At 33.0% G+C, this 15,231-nt stretch overlaps 1 protein-coding gene across 1 annotated transcript; it reads left to right on the top strand.

Annotated features, from left to right (window-relative positions):
• Positions 1-6,574: 6,574 nt before the first annotated feature.
• Positions 6,575-9,255, top strand: LOC149557925 (uncharacterized). Its single transcript, XM_089832380.1, has one exon. The coding sequence runs from the start codon at positions 6,590-6,592 to the stop codon at positions 9,122-9,124; it is 2,535 nt and encodes an 844-aa protein (XP_089688506.1). The 5' UTR covers positions 6,575-6,589; the 3' UTR covers positions 9,125-9,255.
• The last annotated feature ends 5,976 nt before the right edge of the window (positions 9,256-15,231 follow it).

Below are 15,231 nucleotides of genomic sequence, written 5' to 3'. Positions count from 1 at the left end.
TACATGATGTGTATAAGATATACTATGAATAATTAAAACTTTCTATTGCATTTGTGACCAATGGATGTGGTTATGAGATTTGAACAATAGATATGTCGTAGAGTTATGAAATGTCATTTTACTCTCTCTCTCTCTCTCTCTCTCTCTCTCTCTCTCTCTCTCTCTCTCTCTCTCTCTCTCTCTCTCTCTCTCTCTCTCTCTCCTCCCATCCTCTAGATATTTATCTCTATCTTCGCCTTTCCTCTTCCCCCTCCATTTCTAGACATCAGTCTCCCCCTCTCTATCCATCCATCTCACTCAATCACCTTCTTTCAATTTCTTTAAATCTCTATACATTTATATTTCCTCTTGATATCTCCCTCTATCTCTATAGTGTTATCTCATTACATCCTTCTCTATTGCAATATATATCCCCCTTCCTACCTCTCAGTCTATCTCACTTTCTACCTCTACGTACACACATGCATATACATACATACTCACGTGCATACACTTATTGTTTGTCCATCTAGAAACATCTCATGTTCTCTAACAACTAGTCTACCCTAATGAATCCCTTAGTGTACCTTTATGTCTCTATATCTTCATATTTCTTTCCCTATCTCTATCTTTCATCTCCATATCAAGAAATTTTGATTCAACTCCATCACTCTCACTTTAATTTATATACTAATATGAATCATTCTTTTCGAAAAAGTAAAATTTTAAGTGGATGTGCATGAGTTTATTGAATGCAATGTGTTGGCAACTCATTTTGTGTTGGCATGTATCATAGTAACCAATTGCCATTATGTTTTTGTTCTAAATATGATCATGTGGTTTTGTTTCCTTATATACATGTAGTTTATCTTCATATTTTAAAGCATGCCCTTTTTAATTTAGAGTATTGCATTATTTTCTATATTTATAATCAAATCTATGGGATATGATACCATAATGTCTTGTTGCATTGACACCATGAGATAGATGTATTGACAAGATAGGATTTGTCCAGGTTGCTTCTATTGTAGTCAAAAGTATTATATAATTATTGATAGGATAGGATTTATCAACGACTCTAAATAGATCCATGTGGTGTGTCATTACCTATTCACATTCCACACTCTCTCAATCACGCCCCTATATATTTTCCCCTTTCTACTCCCCTCTCTCTCTCCCTCTCTCCATATCACTTCTCTATTAGGATTATTTTTACACAAACAACATTTCCTATATGGCCTACATATTTAACTCATGTAATGCACAAATATATACAAAAATTAGTCACAAAGTTTTTGTTTATCTTTGACCTTCCACATCTCTTCCATATACCCATTGCACAATAATGTACAACTACTAGTAATATTGAATTTTTGAAGTTTTTGGATTGACCATATAACCATTTTTCATCATACATCATACATCATAATGTTTGAAAATCTATCATAAATCATGAGAATGAAATGATCATGAATCACAAAAAAATTTTAAAAAATCTATACAATTAAATCCAATAACCTTTAAGATATTCAATTTCTTATTATATATAAAAATTAAATATTTTTAAAATTGAAAAATTAACACAATAATGTGACTTTGGGGGTTGCATATTGCGAAATCTCAGGGAGTCAACAAGCTGGTTATCGAGGGTGACTCCATGTTAATCCTTAAGGTTGCTAAGGGGGAAGGTAGAAGTAGTTGGTTGATTAAAGTTGTTATCGATGAAATCCGAAGGTTGATGGAAGATTTCCAAGAAATCGACGTTGCCCACATATATCATGAAGGAAATGGCATGGCAGATGGTGTGGCTAAATTTGGCCACAGTGTCAGTGGAATGGGATGATGTCAGGTTGTTGCCATCATCAACTCATGTTGTGATGGAAAGGGAGCGTACCTATATAAATGCCATATGAATAATCAAAACAGGAGGGCAGCCTCCTTTTCTCCACATGGGCGTGTGAACAGGATAGTTCATAAATGGTTTTTTTGGTGTGATGGTATACTAATTTACATTTTGATTTCAGTTTCCATAAACATTGATGACTGCCGTAAAAGTACACAGAGGATCGATTTGGAAAGATATGGAAAAAGATCTAGTAATGATCATAATGACACGCTAATGAATTTCCACACAAGAAATAGCTGGCAACGGTTAGTTATGGAAGGAAAGAGAAAGCTCACACGTGTTGTAAAGAGTGGTTTTTTGTTTTTCAAGAAACATGGCAGACTTGTGATGGCCATGCAACACCTTTTCATTTTATTTGCTGAGGCTCTTCAATTTATATCCTGCAACTTCAAAACTTGTAATAGGGCTATGTCATCTGAGGAATTAGTGGTTGATCTGGGTGATGACATGGGTAGTAGCAATCACATTGAAGCAGTGGGTGTGGAAAACAACATTCAAGGTAGTGAGGTAGCGATGGTTTACTTGTAGGAAGGTACTGTAATGTCCCCTTTCTAGCATTCATAGCATGATGTTGTCGTTAGCCTATTTCCCCATAGTCCCATAGGCTAACTAGGACATTAAAGGGGCTTAGAGGCCATTTGGCCTAGACAGTTTCAGTTGCAGGTCTTTCTGAGGGGTTCTGAGGCAACTTTGGGCATACTTACTATTTATAGTAAGTCATCTTGGACATGGCCGGACATTCAGTCACAGTGGTATGTCGATGGTAATTGTTTAAAATCGACAGGAAAACTTATTTATCATTGATAAGATTTGTTATGCATTGATAAAGCCATTTTATAAAGTTAAATTTAAATATTTAACTTTATTAATGCATAGACTATAGGTTGTGGGAAATATTTAAATTAAAAGAGTTCCCTTTATTTTTATAACACATTGGAGACATAAGGTACATAAAGGGAGTTATGTTTTATCCCACATTGAGAAAACGAAGGATTGAGCTCTTGTGAGAACACTATAAAAGAAATGGAAGAGCTTTTTTTTGTATGCTTGGATGAAGATTAATGTTATGTTGCTGGATATCTGATTATCGGGCTTGGAGGACGGAATCCCTCTTTGCTAGCATTCTCTTCGCTGTTGGAAGACACAGTTAGGAGGATCAAGGGTGTTTTCACTTCAAGAAACACACTGGGTTTCATTTGGGGCGTTCGCATAAAGAAATTTACAAGGGTTTGAGGTGCAGATCTGAAGTTAGTTATTGCTATAGTGCCACATGAACAGTATTTTGCTACAGTCGGCATGAACAGTATTTTGCTACAGTACGGCGTGAACAGTGTTGGTATCAAGTTTACTTGTTTTTTCGGCTGATTAGAAGTTTGGAGGGCTGCCGACTACATCTGCAAAATACTACGGCAACTAATTCCAGGTTTCTTCTGTCAAATTTTGATACTTTGCATAATAATTGTTGAATACAAGTCTGAATAGTTGTTGCAGCCTTTAAGGCAGCTGTAAGCGCACATCTACATTTAAAATCACCCTTTATCAGCAGATTGAAAGAGTTTCCAGATTTTTCATATATTGTTGAATGTGTGCCAAGTGTTTGTGAAAATGTTATGATGTGTATTATGCATTTTAATGTCACTTCATAGTTGTTCGTAAATCTACTCATTGGAAAGCAATTTATTGAGGAAATCAGCTTTATGAGTTTGCATACAAAGTGTTTGACAATATTCCTTAAGTTAAATTTCTACAAGTTAAAGTTCAAATCAGGGGAGGATATTACAAGTTTGTTATCATACATGGAGGGTATGGTGAAGTACGATTAGATTATATCAATGCAGTTCTTCCAGACTTGGAAGGATGGGAAGGTCACTATCAATGCCATGAGTTTTGATATTTTTGAGGAAGCCATTGCAAGGGCTGGGGATTTTTCTGTGGAGGGAAAGAAATGGCGAAGGTAGGCCAAGGTTAATGAGGAAGCTTGCTTGGGAAAATTCTTCAAAGGTAAAGAGGAACCAGAGAGAATGCGTGGAGGGTTTTCATGGGCAGCCCTGCCTAAGCCCTGGGACGTCATCTGCTATGCTATCATATGGTACATCACCTTGGAGGACCACTTTTAGGTAATATACTACTACCATTTCCCCATCCTAAATCATTTCAAGAATCTAGACCAGATCTCCTTCCTGTTCCTTTTATTACATTTGCTAGAGGACTCTATCTTCAAGGCTAGGAGGAAACATGAGGAGGGGAAAACCTTCCACCTAATCCACTAGGGACTGATGAATAAACTTTATATCCAACAAGAGCACCTTTGTATTTTGAAAAACGTTTCAAGTCTCATGAATTTGTGAACAAGTTACTTTGATTTCCCAGTTCATCCAGTATATGGTCCATTTTTGTGTATGTATGCAATGTCACTTAAACTTGTGTAGATTACAAAATTTCAATTAGATTTGAATTTCATAATTTAGCATGAACATTAACATGACATAGCGAAAAAGCAATCAATGGTAGTAGAAAAGAAATGGCATACATGAAGTTGTTGATCAATTTGCAAGAATAATTTTTTACACAAATAATTGTGCCCATTGCTAAACCTTGTTCAATGATTAAATCTGTGTACTTGTTTGGAAGAAGAGTCGAATGAGTGTGTGTACCATCCAAGAGTTGAACTCAATATTTGGTAATCATAGAATTAGGTTGTTGAATAGAGTGTAAAGATGTAACTTGTAAGTATGGATCAAAGTGATGAAATTATGTGAGAGAAAATTATTTGTTAGAATTCCCTAAAGATATATTGTAATTGCTTTCTACAATCATAGAATATGCACAATTTGTCTCTAAAACATTGCCCATTTTCTCGTTGATTGTGTCAAATTATCTTCCCCATTTGTTTTTTATTTCAAGGATCATAGAAAATGCACAATTTGTCTCAAAAATGTTGCCTACTTTCTCCTTCATTATGTCAGATTTTCTTCCACACAATGTTTTGCTTTCTATGATCATAGAATATGCACAACTTGTCTAAACAAATGATTTACACTTTCTCTTTGAATGTGCCAAAAAAAGAGTTTACAATAAGATATGTATTCTATCACAATTTTTAATGCAAGAGAAAGTAATGTGGAGAATGGGACCAAGACAATAAGGGAAAGAGGGATCACACAAAATTCTTTATTAAAATCATTTGGAGATCAGGTACTTGCGGTGTAATGGGTATGTGAATTTTGAAATTAATTGAAGGGATGAATATCATTTTTGTTAATATTATCTTATATAGAATATGTAATTGAATTTTTTTTTGGGTTCTACCATTCATTAGATGCAATAGTAGTCATTTTTAAATAATCAAAGTAAAGAATTTTGAAACATATGTCTATAAACTATAGTTTTAAATTTTTCATCTATTTAAATGATTTAAACAAAATAATTTATCTCTTTTCTAATTGGCTTAGAGCAATAATAGGAAGGTGTAAAATTAATTTTCTTCATAAAACCTTTTACGCTCCACTTTTTATGCATGAATTATAGTTTATGCATTAATTATAACTTGTGTCATCTTTTCTTAAAAACTTCATTTATGAAACATTTATTTCATTTTTAAAACTATTTAAACCACGATGATGAAATAGTAATTATATCAATGACATGGCATATCTTTGTTAGGTGACAATTTTTTTTTAATGTAAGAGATAAAATTTAAATCTTAATATTATCTTATTTTAGTATTTTATATTAATATGTTTAATTTTGTATTTTATATTTTCAATTGTTGAGTATAATCTTGAATATTTATATAATTTTTTTTAATGTAAGAGATAAAATTTAAATCTAAATATTATCTTATTTTAGTATTTTATATTAATATGTTTAATTTTGTATTTTATATTTTCAATTATTGAGTATAATCTTGAATATTTATATAAATATTTAATAGCAATAGTTTAATATAACTATATTAGATTTATTTTATTTATAATTAATTATTTATTAAATTTATATCTCTACGTATAACTTTTTATCATTCATTTCAGAGGCAATCATGTGATCTAATGAAAACACTAATATTGGAATTCAGCCCTACCAACTTAATATTGGCTTTTTATATATAAATCTGACCCCTACAAATATGATTTTCTATGTCTATCTTTGTGATCATTAGTTGTCTAATTTGAATTAAAAACTATTTAATTTAAAAAAAAGAGCAAAATTTATATTTTGTTAAATTAAGTGTCAGAATAAAATCATTCATTTAAGCCGCTAATTGAAGGTTATATAATCTGTTGAAAAGCGAAACCGTAATGGGTTAATCTTAGTAATTAATCTCGAATCTTGATCTATTGGCCATCGCTAAGGTGGTTCATTTTGACTGGTACTGATCATTCTTGTTTGAACGCAAGAAGAAAAGGAATTCTGGATTGACGTATCTGATTGTTGACTTAGGCACTGAATCGTTCCAGGCGTGCCCTAATGCTTGAATCACCTTGACTTGGACGAAAAGATAAGATAATATATATTGAATCGCATTCAATTTAGAGTCCTCCGATTTGACGTTTAGAGCCATGAGACCCTAAACATAAAATTGTCCTGTTCTACTTACATCAACGGAAGAACACTACCTTCATCCGATGGTTCGCAGATTATCAGAAATATCCAGAAACATGACGTGTAAAGTGGCCAAAAAAATGGACGCATCAGATTGATTCAATGGTAGTCATTGCCTCTTTAAGATTTTCAGCCGTTGGATTAAATACAGAGCTCCTCATCTTCATGGAAGGGGGAACCACCATGTATTCTCTCAGCCGTCTTCATCTGTCCGCCTGTGAGCTGCATGGAGCACTTCTTCCTTCCCTCACCAACCTCCGCCATCTGACCCACCTTGATCTCAGTTTCAACGATTTCAATGGTAGCATCCCTTGTGCCCTGCTGAGCCTTCCAAGGTTGCAACTGCTGGACTTGTCCGGTAACAGAGATCTAGGAGGGAACCTGTCAAGCATTCTACCCCAACACTCCGCTTCCCTTCACACCCTCGACCTTTCAGAAACATCAGTAGGAGGAAGCATTCCTAATTCCGTTGCTAACATTTCCTCGTTAGCTGTCTTGGATCTCTCATACTGCAATGTGGAGAGTAGCATTCCAATTACTATAGCAAATCTCACAGCTCTTAAAAGGTTGCATCTCAGTAATAACATGTTAAGAGGGCATATCCCGCCATTTTGGAATAGATCTGCTCTCTTCGGAAGGCCTTTTTCTTTGGAAGATCTTGATCTTTCCCGAAACCAGTTGGATGGTCCCATTCCACCAACGCTGTTCACTGCATTTCCGAACCTCCGAATTGTTGATTTGAGTTACAACCAATTGACGGGCAGCATTCCATCCGCTGCAGGTAGCATTATTTCTCTTCGTCTCAGTGGAAATGCATTGACGGGTACAATTCCCCCTTCCATCGGTCAACTCTCATCTCTACATGAGCTTGATCTAAGCAACAACAAATTGGAAGGTATCATCCCTCTCAGCATCTCCAATCTTTCAAACATAGGGAGGCTTCACTTGCAGTCCAACCGGTTAAGTGGGGACTTTTCAGAGTCTCACCTGCATAATCTCAGGCAACTTTACAAGATAGATATTTCGGATAATCTTTTGACTGTCAAGTTTAGTCCAACATGGATTCCAAAGTTCTCTTTGGAAATGCTGGCATTACGTTCTTGTGACATGGAAGCCAGCGGATTTCCGACATTCCTGATCACTCAATATGAGGTTGGTATGGTGGATTTGTCCAACAACAGTCTTGCAGGAGATATTCCCCAGTGGATATGGAGTCTTAAATCTCTTTCCTGTCTCAATCTTTCTCATAATAACTTTGCAGGAGTTCTACCGGATTCGTTGGCGGGATTTTATATTCTGGATTTGCATAGCAATAATTTACAAGGTCGGCTTCCGCTTATTTACGGCTTGTCTGTGTTGGACGTGTCAGAGAATCAACTCGGTGGATCCATTCCAGCAGGAATTGGTGGGAATATTCAATATCTCTCTCTCTCTGGAAATCATCTCAACGGCAGCATTCCACCTTCTATATACCAAATACCGTTTGTGGATCTGTCAAATAACAAGCTTACAGGTAACATTAATCCCGCCAATCTCAAGAATTGCTCTTACATGAAAATGTTGAACTTGGAAAACAACTATTTGGAGGGCAATTTGCCACGGCAGTTGGCAAACATGCCTTACCTGGAGATATTAAAATTGGGTGCAAATGGATTAAATTCGTCTATCCCATCCTCTCTTTTAAAGTGTAAGCAGTTGAAGATACTAGATTTGAACAGCAACAACATGACAGGGACCATTCCAACTTGGATAGGGAAACTTTCAAACCTTAAGATTTTGATCTTGAGATCGAATAGATTTGAAGGAAAAATACCTTCAGAAGTTACAAATTTGTCACTTATTCAAATCTTGGATCTTTCATCCAATAGGTTTTCAGGAATTATTCCAGCCAACATCTCATCATTGCGGGCAATGAAAAATCAAACTGTGACTACTGAAATATTTAACTTTGAAACTATAACTTATGTAGATAGTCCAGAACAAATCCATGTAGATTCTGAGACAATCATTAACAAAGCACGGGAGATGGAATTTGTGAGATCATTGGCACTGGTAAAATGTATTGATTTATCAAACAACAATTTAATTGGCGGCATTCCTCAAAATATTGGATTACTGGAGGGGTTGATCATTCTTAATATTTCAAGAAACCATATTACAGGTGAAATTCCAAAGAGTTTGGGGAAAATGCTAAAGCTGGAGTCTCTTGATTTCTCACACAACCGTCTGTCTGGAAATATCCCCGTGGAGCTGCAACTGCTCACATTCGTGGGTTATCTGGACTTATCCCACAATAATCTTTCAGGTAAGATACCACAAGGGGGACAACTGCTAACATTTGAGGCTTCGTCCTTTTCAAATAATTCAGGCCTGTGCGGCCTTCAACTCAACACAACCTGTTGCGGCCTTCACCAGGAAAAACCTTGCCCCGAAAGCGTTCGGCCAGAGATAACTAGTGATGAAATAGATGAAGAAGAAGACTATGACATATGGTGGGGAGTTGGGCTAGGAATGAGTTATGCAGTTGGATTTTCTATTGTAATTGGAGTGTTGTGTCTAACCACAGTTTGGAGTAGAAAATGCTTCCACATGATGGACATGATTATTATTTATCTTTTTGAGAGATTCAGAACATAGTTGTTGTACATAACTATAGTAGAAGTTATCTAATACTGTAGTATAGATCCGTAAGCTTTACTTAGTCTCTCAATATGTAATCTTAGCCTAATCAATAATATTGAGCCTATCGATTTGAAGTGTTGTAAGCATATGCTCTGTGCATATTTTTTATATTAAATTTAAACTTTCTGTATACATCACCGTGCCTGTCTTCAAACTTAGATCAACACAACGACGCATTCGCTTTGTTCTTTAATGCGATCAATCCATTCATACTTTATTTCTGTGTTTAAGACGGTAGTGCTACGTTTTGCTAAGGTATACAAATATAAATTAATAAAAACAATCATTAGGAATAATAAATTGAACGCGAATGAAATGCTTTTAAGCAATAAACTTGCATAATCGATACGATATTGTTGTTATGTGATTCTCGAGCAGATTTAGTAAGAGCAAAACTGAAAACTCCAATAAAATGTTTATTAGTGCCCTCGTCTGTGTCTTTTATATTTTGCAAATACAAGTAAAGTAGTTGTACCCAGCATTCTTTTTATTAGTCAATAGGTAATTGTAGACATTGAATACTCTCTTGCACTCTAAACGCTTGTTATAAGCGGAAACGTCAAAATCCTTTTTTCTCTTTCTTTTTTTTCCTTTTTCGGTGGTTTATAATATCTGGCAATGGCGATTAGTGTGCAATGAGTGTTTTTGGGTAACTTGAACCAGTCTTATTCCGAGATAGAGTTTTGTGTGAAAGCTTTAAGCGGCTAGGATTTTAATTGGTTTTGAGATATTTTGCAGGTTCTTGTGAAGTTATTTTCTTATAGCTACAGCTATGGCTGCCTCTGCAATGGAATTTTAAGGGAAAAATTAGGGGATTTTGTTGTTTGATGTTTGAATTTGAGGAAGAAATTAAACAGATTATTTCTATTGTTTGGCTACTTCAGTATTTTTGAGGGTTCCATTGTTGTGGGATTGAATTGTACAGGAGTCTTAATCAATGGATGTCTTTTCATATTTTATTATTAATTACCTTGCTGACCTTGATTGCCTGTAGAAAAATGGAACAAGAGCAACTAACGACCAGTCGACGGATAAAATGGTTGGCTGGTTTTTTAAGTTGTTGTTTGAAATGTGGAAAAAATGAGCTGAAATACGCAAAGGCAAGCTTAAATTATATTTTATAATGTGAATCAATGTTTATGACGTGATGGAAGATGTTGTGCCATTTACACACATTTCCTTGCTTAGGAAGCGTTCACACGATAGTAATGATCTGACACAACTTTCCCGTCTAGAAATATTACACAAAGTGATAGTTTAAGAAAATGACTTCATAGTTTTTTGATAATTTATTTCAAACAATATCAATTTTATCATAAATCAAATTGTTACTATAAGTGAACAATTTTTTTTTTAATAGGAGATGTATTAAATAGATTTTAAATGTTGTTGTATACATTGTTTTCTTAGTTACATCTCCTTTAAAAATATACGTGAACATTTATGAAGGTGTTCGTCAAGAATATTTAGTTGCAATGACAATGAGTCTCAATTACCTTTCACTCAGTATTCATTTTTTATTTTTCCGAAAGAGTAGTAAACCTTTAATGATGTTAATCAGGGTGTTATATATTTTTGCAACATAACCAATATATGTATAAATTGATGTTATATGTCCACTGCTTTTCTTTTCAAATTTGTTTTTATTCAATATGTATTTTAAAGTAGCATGTTTTGTAAAAACAAAATGTTAGAGCAGACGACTTAGAATACAAATATGAAGTAAAAATATTGATATATAAATAAGTAGTAATTCAATTTAATAGATGTAATTAAAGAATATTTTATATTGAATAGACAAATTTAAATTTACACAATTAAAAAGTTGATTATTTTTATTTGAAAAATTAGAATATGTGGTATTTAAGAATAAAATTAACAAACTATTATATATTAATAATTGATGTAAATAAAAACTATTGATACATTAGAAATTGATGGAATTAAAAAATATGGGTAAATGAAAACTTATCTTTAAAAAATAGTTGAATGCATGAAATTATAAAATGTAATTGGCGAAAATGAAAGGCTCACGAAGAGTCCACCAAGGACAAGCCTTGTTAAGTGCAAGGCTATGATGATTTGGCAGAATGGATAACCATTAGTAAAGATTAGGTCATAATTATTGAATCTCCCTAAAAAAATCTAATTGATTTCAAATATATATATATATATATAAAATTTTTTTTTGGTAGAAATGGTGAAGCCATTATATTTTATTAATAATATTTTTAATATACATTACTTTGGAGGGCTCTCGAGGGAAAGAAGTAGGAAGGAAACCCTCAATCGTAGCCGTGATAGAGCATATACAGAGAAAGAAATATAAAATATTTAACTTTATATTTGAAATTGTGATAATTAATATTGATTAGACATTCATTGATTAAAATATCTAAATTATACAACTTTAAAAACATTTAACTCTAACTCTATATTTGATTAAAATATCAATATTTGAATAACAATTTACAAATTATAAAAACTAAACATCAATGTAAAACTAGTAATAAATATATTTAAAATAAGAAATATAAAACATTTTACTCTATATTTGAACTTGGTAAGGAAAATAGATAGGGATAATTGATATTGATTAGACATTCATTTGTGAGGTGGAAGATAAAAATGATTGTTTTAAAAAAAAAGTTGATCCACTTGTCACAAATGTGGAAAAGATAAAGTTGTAAATTAATGCATTCATTAATAGAGTTGTTAGAAAATATTTGTATTTTTGTTGAAGAAAATTGAATTTTTTCATTGCCTTTTTTCCCATGGACCAATATAACTTTCAAAAAATTGCTTTTTTAAATTTTTAAAAAACATGCAAATTAATATAGCTTTTGCAAAAATTAGTATATCTTCAAATTTTTAGATGTATGTAACTAATATGGAATTACATGATTCCATTAGTTTCCTGCCAAAGGCAGGAAGTAATAGTAATGAGCTAACACAACTTTCTCGTCTAGAAATATTACACAAAGTGATAGTTAAAGAAAATGACTTCATAGTTTCTTTGATCATTTATTTCAAACAATATCAATTTTATCATAATTCAAATTGTTTCTATGAGTGAAAAAATATTTTTATAGGAGACCTATTAAATAGGTTTTAAATGTTGTTGTATACATTGTTTTCTTAGTTACATCTCCTTTAAAAATATACGTGAACATTTATGAGGGTGTTCGTCAAGAATATTTAGTTGCAATGACAATGAGTCTCAATTACCTTTCACTCATTATTGCATTTTCCATTTTTAGTCTTAATTACCTTTCACTCAGTATTCATTTTTCATTTTTCCGAAGGAGTAGTAACCTTTAATGATGTTATATGTGCACTGCTTTTCTTTTCAAATTTGTTTTATTCAACATGTATTTTAAAGTAGCATGTTGCATAAAAATAATATGTTAGAGAAGACGACTTAGAATACAAATATGAAGTAAAAATATTGATAGATAAATAAGTAGTAATTCAATTTAATAGATGTAAGTAAAGAATATTTTATACTGAATAGACAAATCTAAATGTACACAATTAAAAAGTTGATTATTTTTATTTGAAAAATTAGAATATGTGGTATTTAAGAACAAAATTAACAAACTATTGGATATTAATAATTGTTGTAAATAAAAACTATTGATAAATTAGAATTGATGGAATAAAAAAATATGTGTAAATGAAAATTTATCGTTTAAAAAATAGTTGAATGCATGAAATTATAAAATGTAATTGGCGAAGATTAAAGGCTCACAAAGAGCCCACCGAGGACAAGCCTTGTTAAGTGCAAGGCTCTGATGATTTGGCAGAATGGATACCCATCAGTAAAAACTAGGTCATAATTGTTGAACCTCCCTAAAAAAAATGTAATTGATTTCAACAAAAAATATATATAACTTTTTTTTTTGGTAGAAATGGCAAAGCCATTATATTTTATTAATAATATTTTTTATATACATTACTTCAGAGGGCTCCCGAGGGAAAGAAGCGGGAAGAAAACCCTCAATCGTAGCCATGATAGAGCATATACAGAGAAAGCAATACATCGTATGTGTACTAAAGGAAGAACAACATTACCCAATTCCTGCGCCCTATGTGCAAAGCTGGCCTCATTCCAAAGCCACTTAGAAAACATGATTGGAGAGCCTCCATATTAGTTATGAAGGATGCCTTCATCCTTGAGGAATTCTTGAATCATTTCTCGAGAAATTACAGATAAATTGGAGTCCATACAGAAGTTCCTTAATTCCACACCTCTATTAGATAGCCAATTTGCGAATTTGTTCGCTTCTCTGAAGCAATGGGAGATCTTGTGAGATATGAAATGGGGTAGCAAGTGCCAGACCTCTGCAAGGATATAATGAAGCTCCTAGCTAACAACTTTCTAAGAAATGAGGAAAGAAGTTATAATTTGAGAGTCTCCCTCGATGTGAATGTCTTAAAAATAATTAAAAATATATTTTTTCATAATTTATAATAGAAATATTACTTTAATGACTTATAATAGATTTAAAAATAATAATTAATTGTAAAATGATAATATTTTTTTAACAATTTTTTAATTTATTTGATTTATACTATTCTTAACATTTTAATATAAGACTAAAAAAATCAATTTAAAAGTTCATTGGTCAATCATTTAGATCTTATTGGTTTGCACACGCTTTTGAACTGCATAGCAGTTGCCAGGGGCAAGAAAAGCAGTACCATTTGTAGGACATCATTGGGAAGATTTTTTCACAGATCAGAATCCATATTTACTTCTTCAGGTGCCTCATCATGCATTCTTATTATGATTCATTCAGTGGACTATGTGCAGAAGAAAACAATAGAATTCGAGTTCGATTTTGCTACGGATTTCTCGAACGTGTATGCACATTCTTATTATAATAGAACGAAAAAAATCCCCCGTGGAACATACGGCATGAATGTTTATGTGGTGAATATTTCTACCTTGTTGAGCGTGACAACCAAATAGAAATAGTAAAGACCAGAAGAAACACGCAACCCTATTTTTATTTAAACGAGTTTTTGAAGGGATGTGTGGTATAGTTTCCTGTCCAAACCTTACCGTTAACTACCAACACTAGTTGCAAGTTGTTTAACACCATTTGTACAAACATACCTCGTTTGATTAATTGAAATTAAGTTTTCCATTCACTAATAATTAATTAATAAAAACAAAAGGTCTCAATCGAAAATCAAATCTTTCATTTTTAAGAATTCAGAATTCAGAAAAGGGTAATGACTATTAAGTTTTCTATCTAGATAAGCTTTTATTTTTAAGAAATCGTAAGCGGTATTTGTTATATACTTTCATAGGTTAGTTAGATTAGGTTAGTCATATTTTTTGATGGATTTAATAAGATTTCCTAATTAGGCTAGTCATATTGTTCTAGGGGTTTCAACAAATTACTATTATTCTTATTTTATAGACAACCGATGGGGTACATGGGAATTTGGTGTTAATTAGTTGGTAAAGTAAGACTACTAGGTAAGTAAAGATCTCACGGGATGCTTGATATTGGTCACCAGCTAAGAAGCAACAATTTTTAAGTTGGATTGAATAGACATCTAGGATTATGTCGACCCTATAATGATGTATGTCGCTTGGTAGCAGTCTGTTTGTGTAATCATTTTTAGGTGACAACTTGCCTCCCTGAAAAGCCAGGAAAATCGAGGAGTTTCTAGAGGATTCCCTCTCGGATCTATTTATCACGACAGAGAATCTGGTCTATATCATACGGTTTAATATCTTTGCAGATGGACACTAACATTTGTGTTTATCATACCACCGAGGTTTGCACAATGGCATTTCATGGGAACATTAAACCAGAGCATTGGAACTGAATACTCAGGGCAGTTGACGGGATGACCCGCATGGCGGTAAGCAGAGCCATCAATGAAGGAATTTTCAAGTATGAATATAATTGGAGGACAAACAGTGATATTATAGGTACCTTCATCGGTTGTATAGCAAAAGCAAGGATCAACAAGTGGGCAATGGTAAGACTCTGCCTAAATATTTTTTATTCTACTTGGTGTCAAGGCATAATGAAAGCCAT

The sequence above is a fragment of the Cupressus sempervirens genome, chromosome 5 (genome assembly GCF_028749045.1).
Source record: "Cupressus sempervirens isolate cs-2001-9-10 chromosome 5, ASM2874904v1, whole genome shotgun sequence".
Taxonomy (NCBI): domain Eukaryota; kingdom Viridiplantae; phylum Streptophyta; class Pinopsida; order Cupressales; family Cupressaceae; genus Cupressus; species Cupressus sempervirens.
This window is presented reverse-complemented; position numbering and strand designations above follow the sequence as displayed.

Bases quoted from the DNA above. Each gene is read 5' to 3' on its own strand.
- LOC149557925 (XM_089832380.1), top strand. From the start codon at position 6,590: ATGGTAGTCATTGCCTCTTTAAGATTTTCAGCCGTTGGATTAAATACA.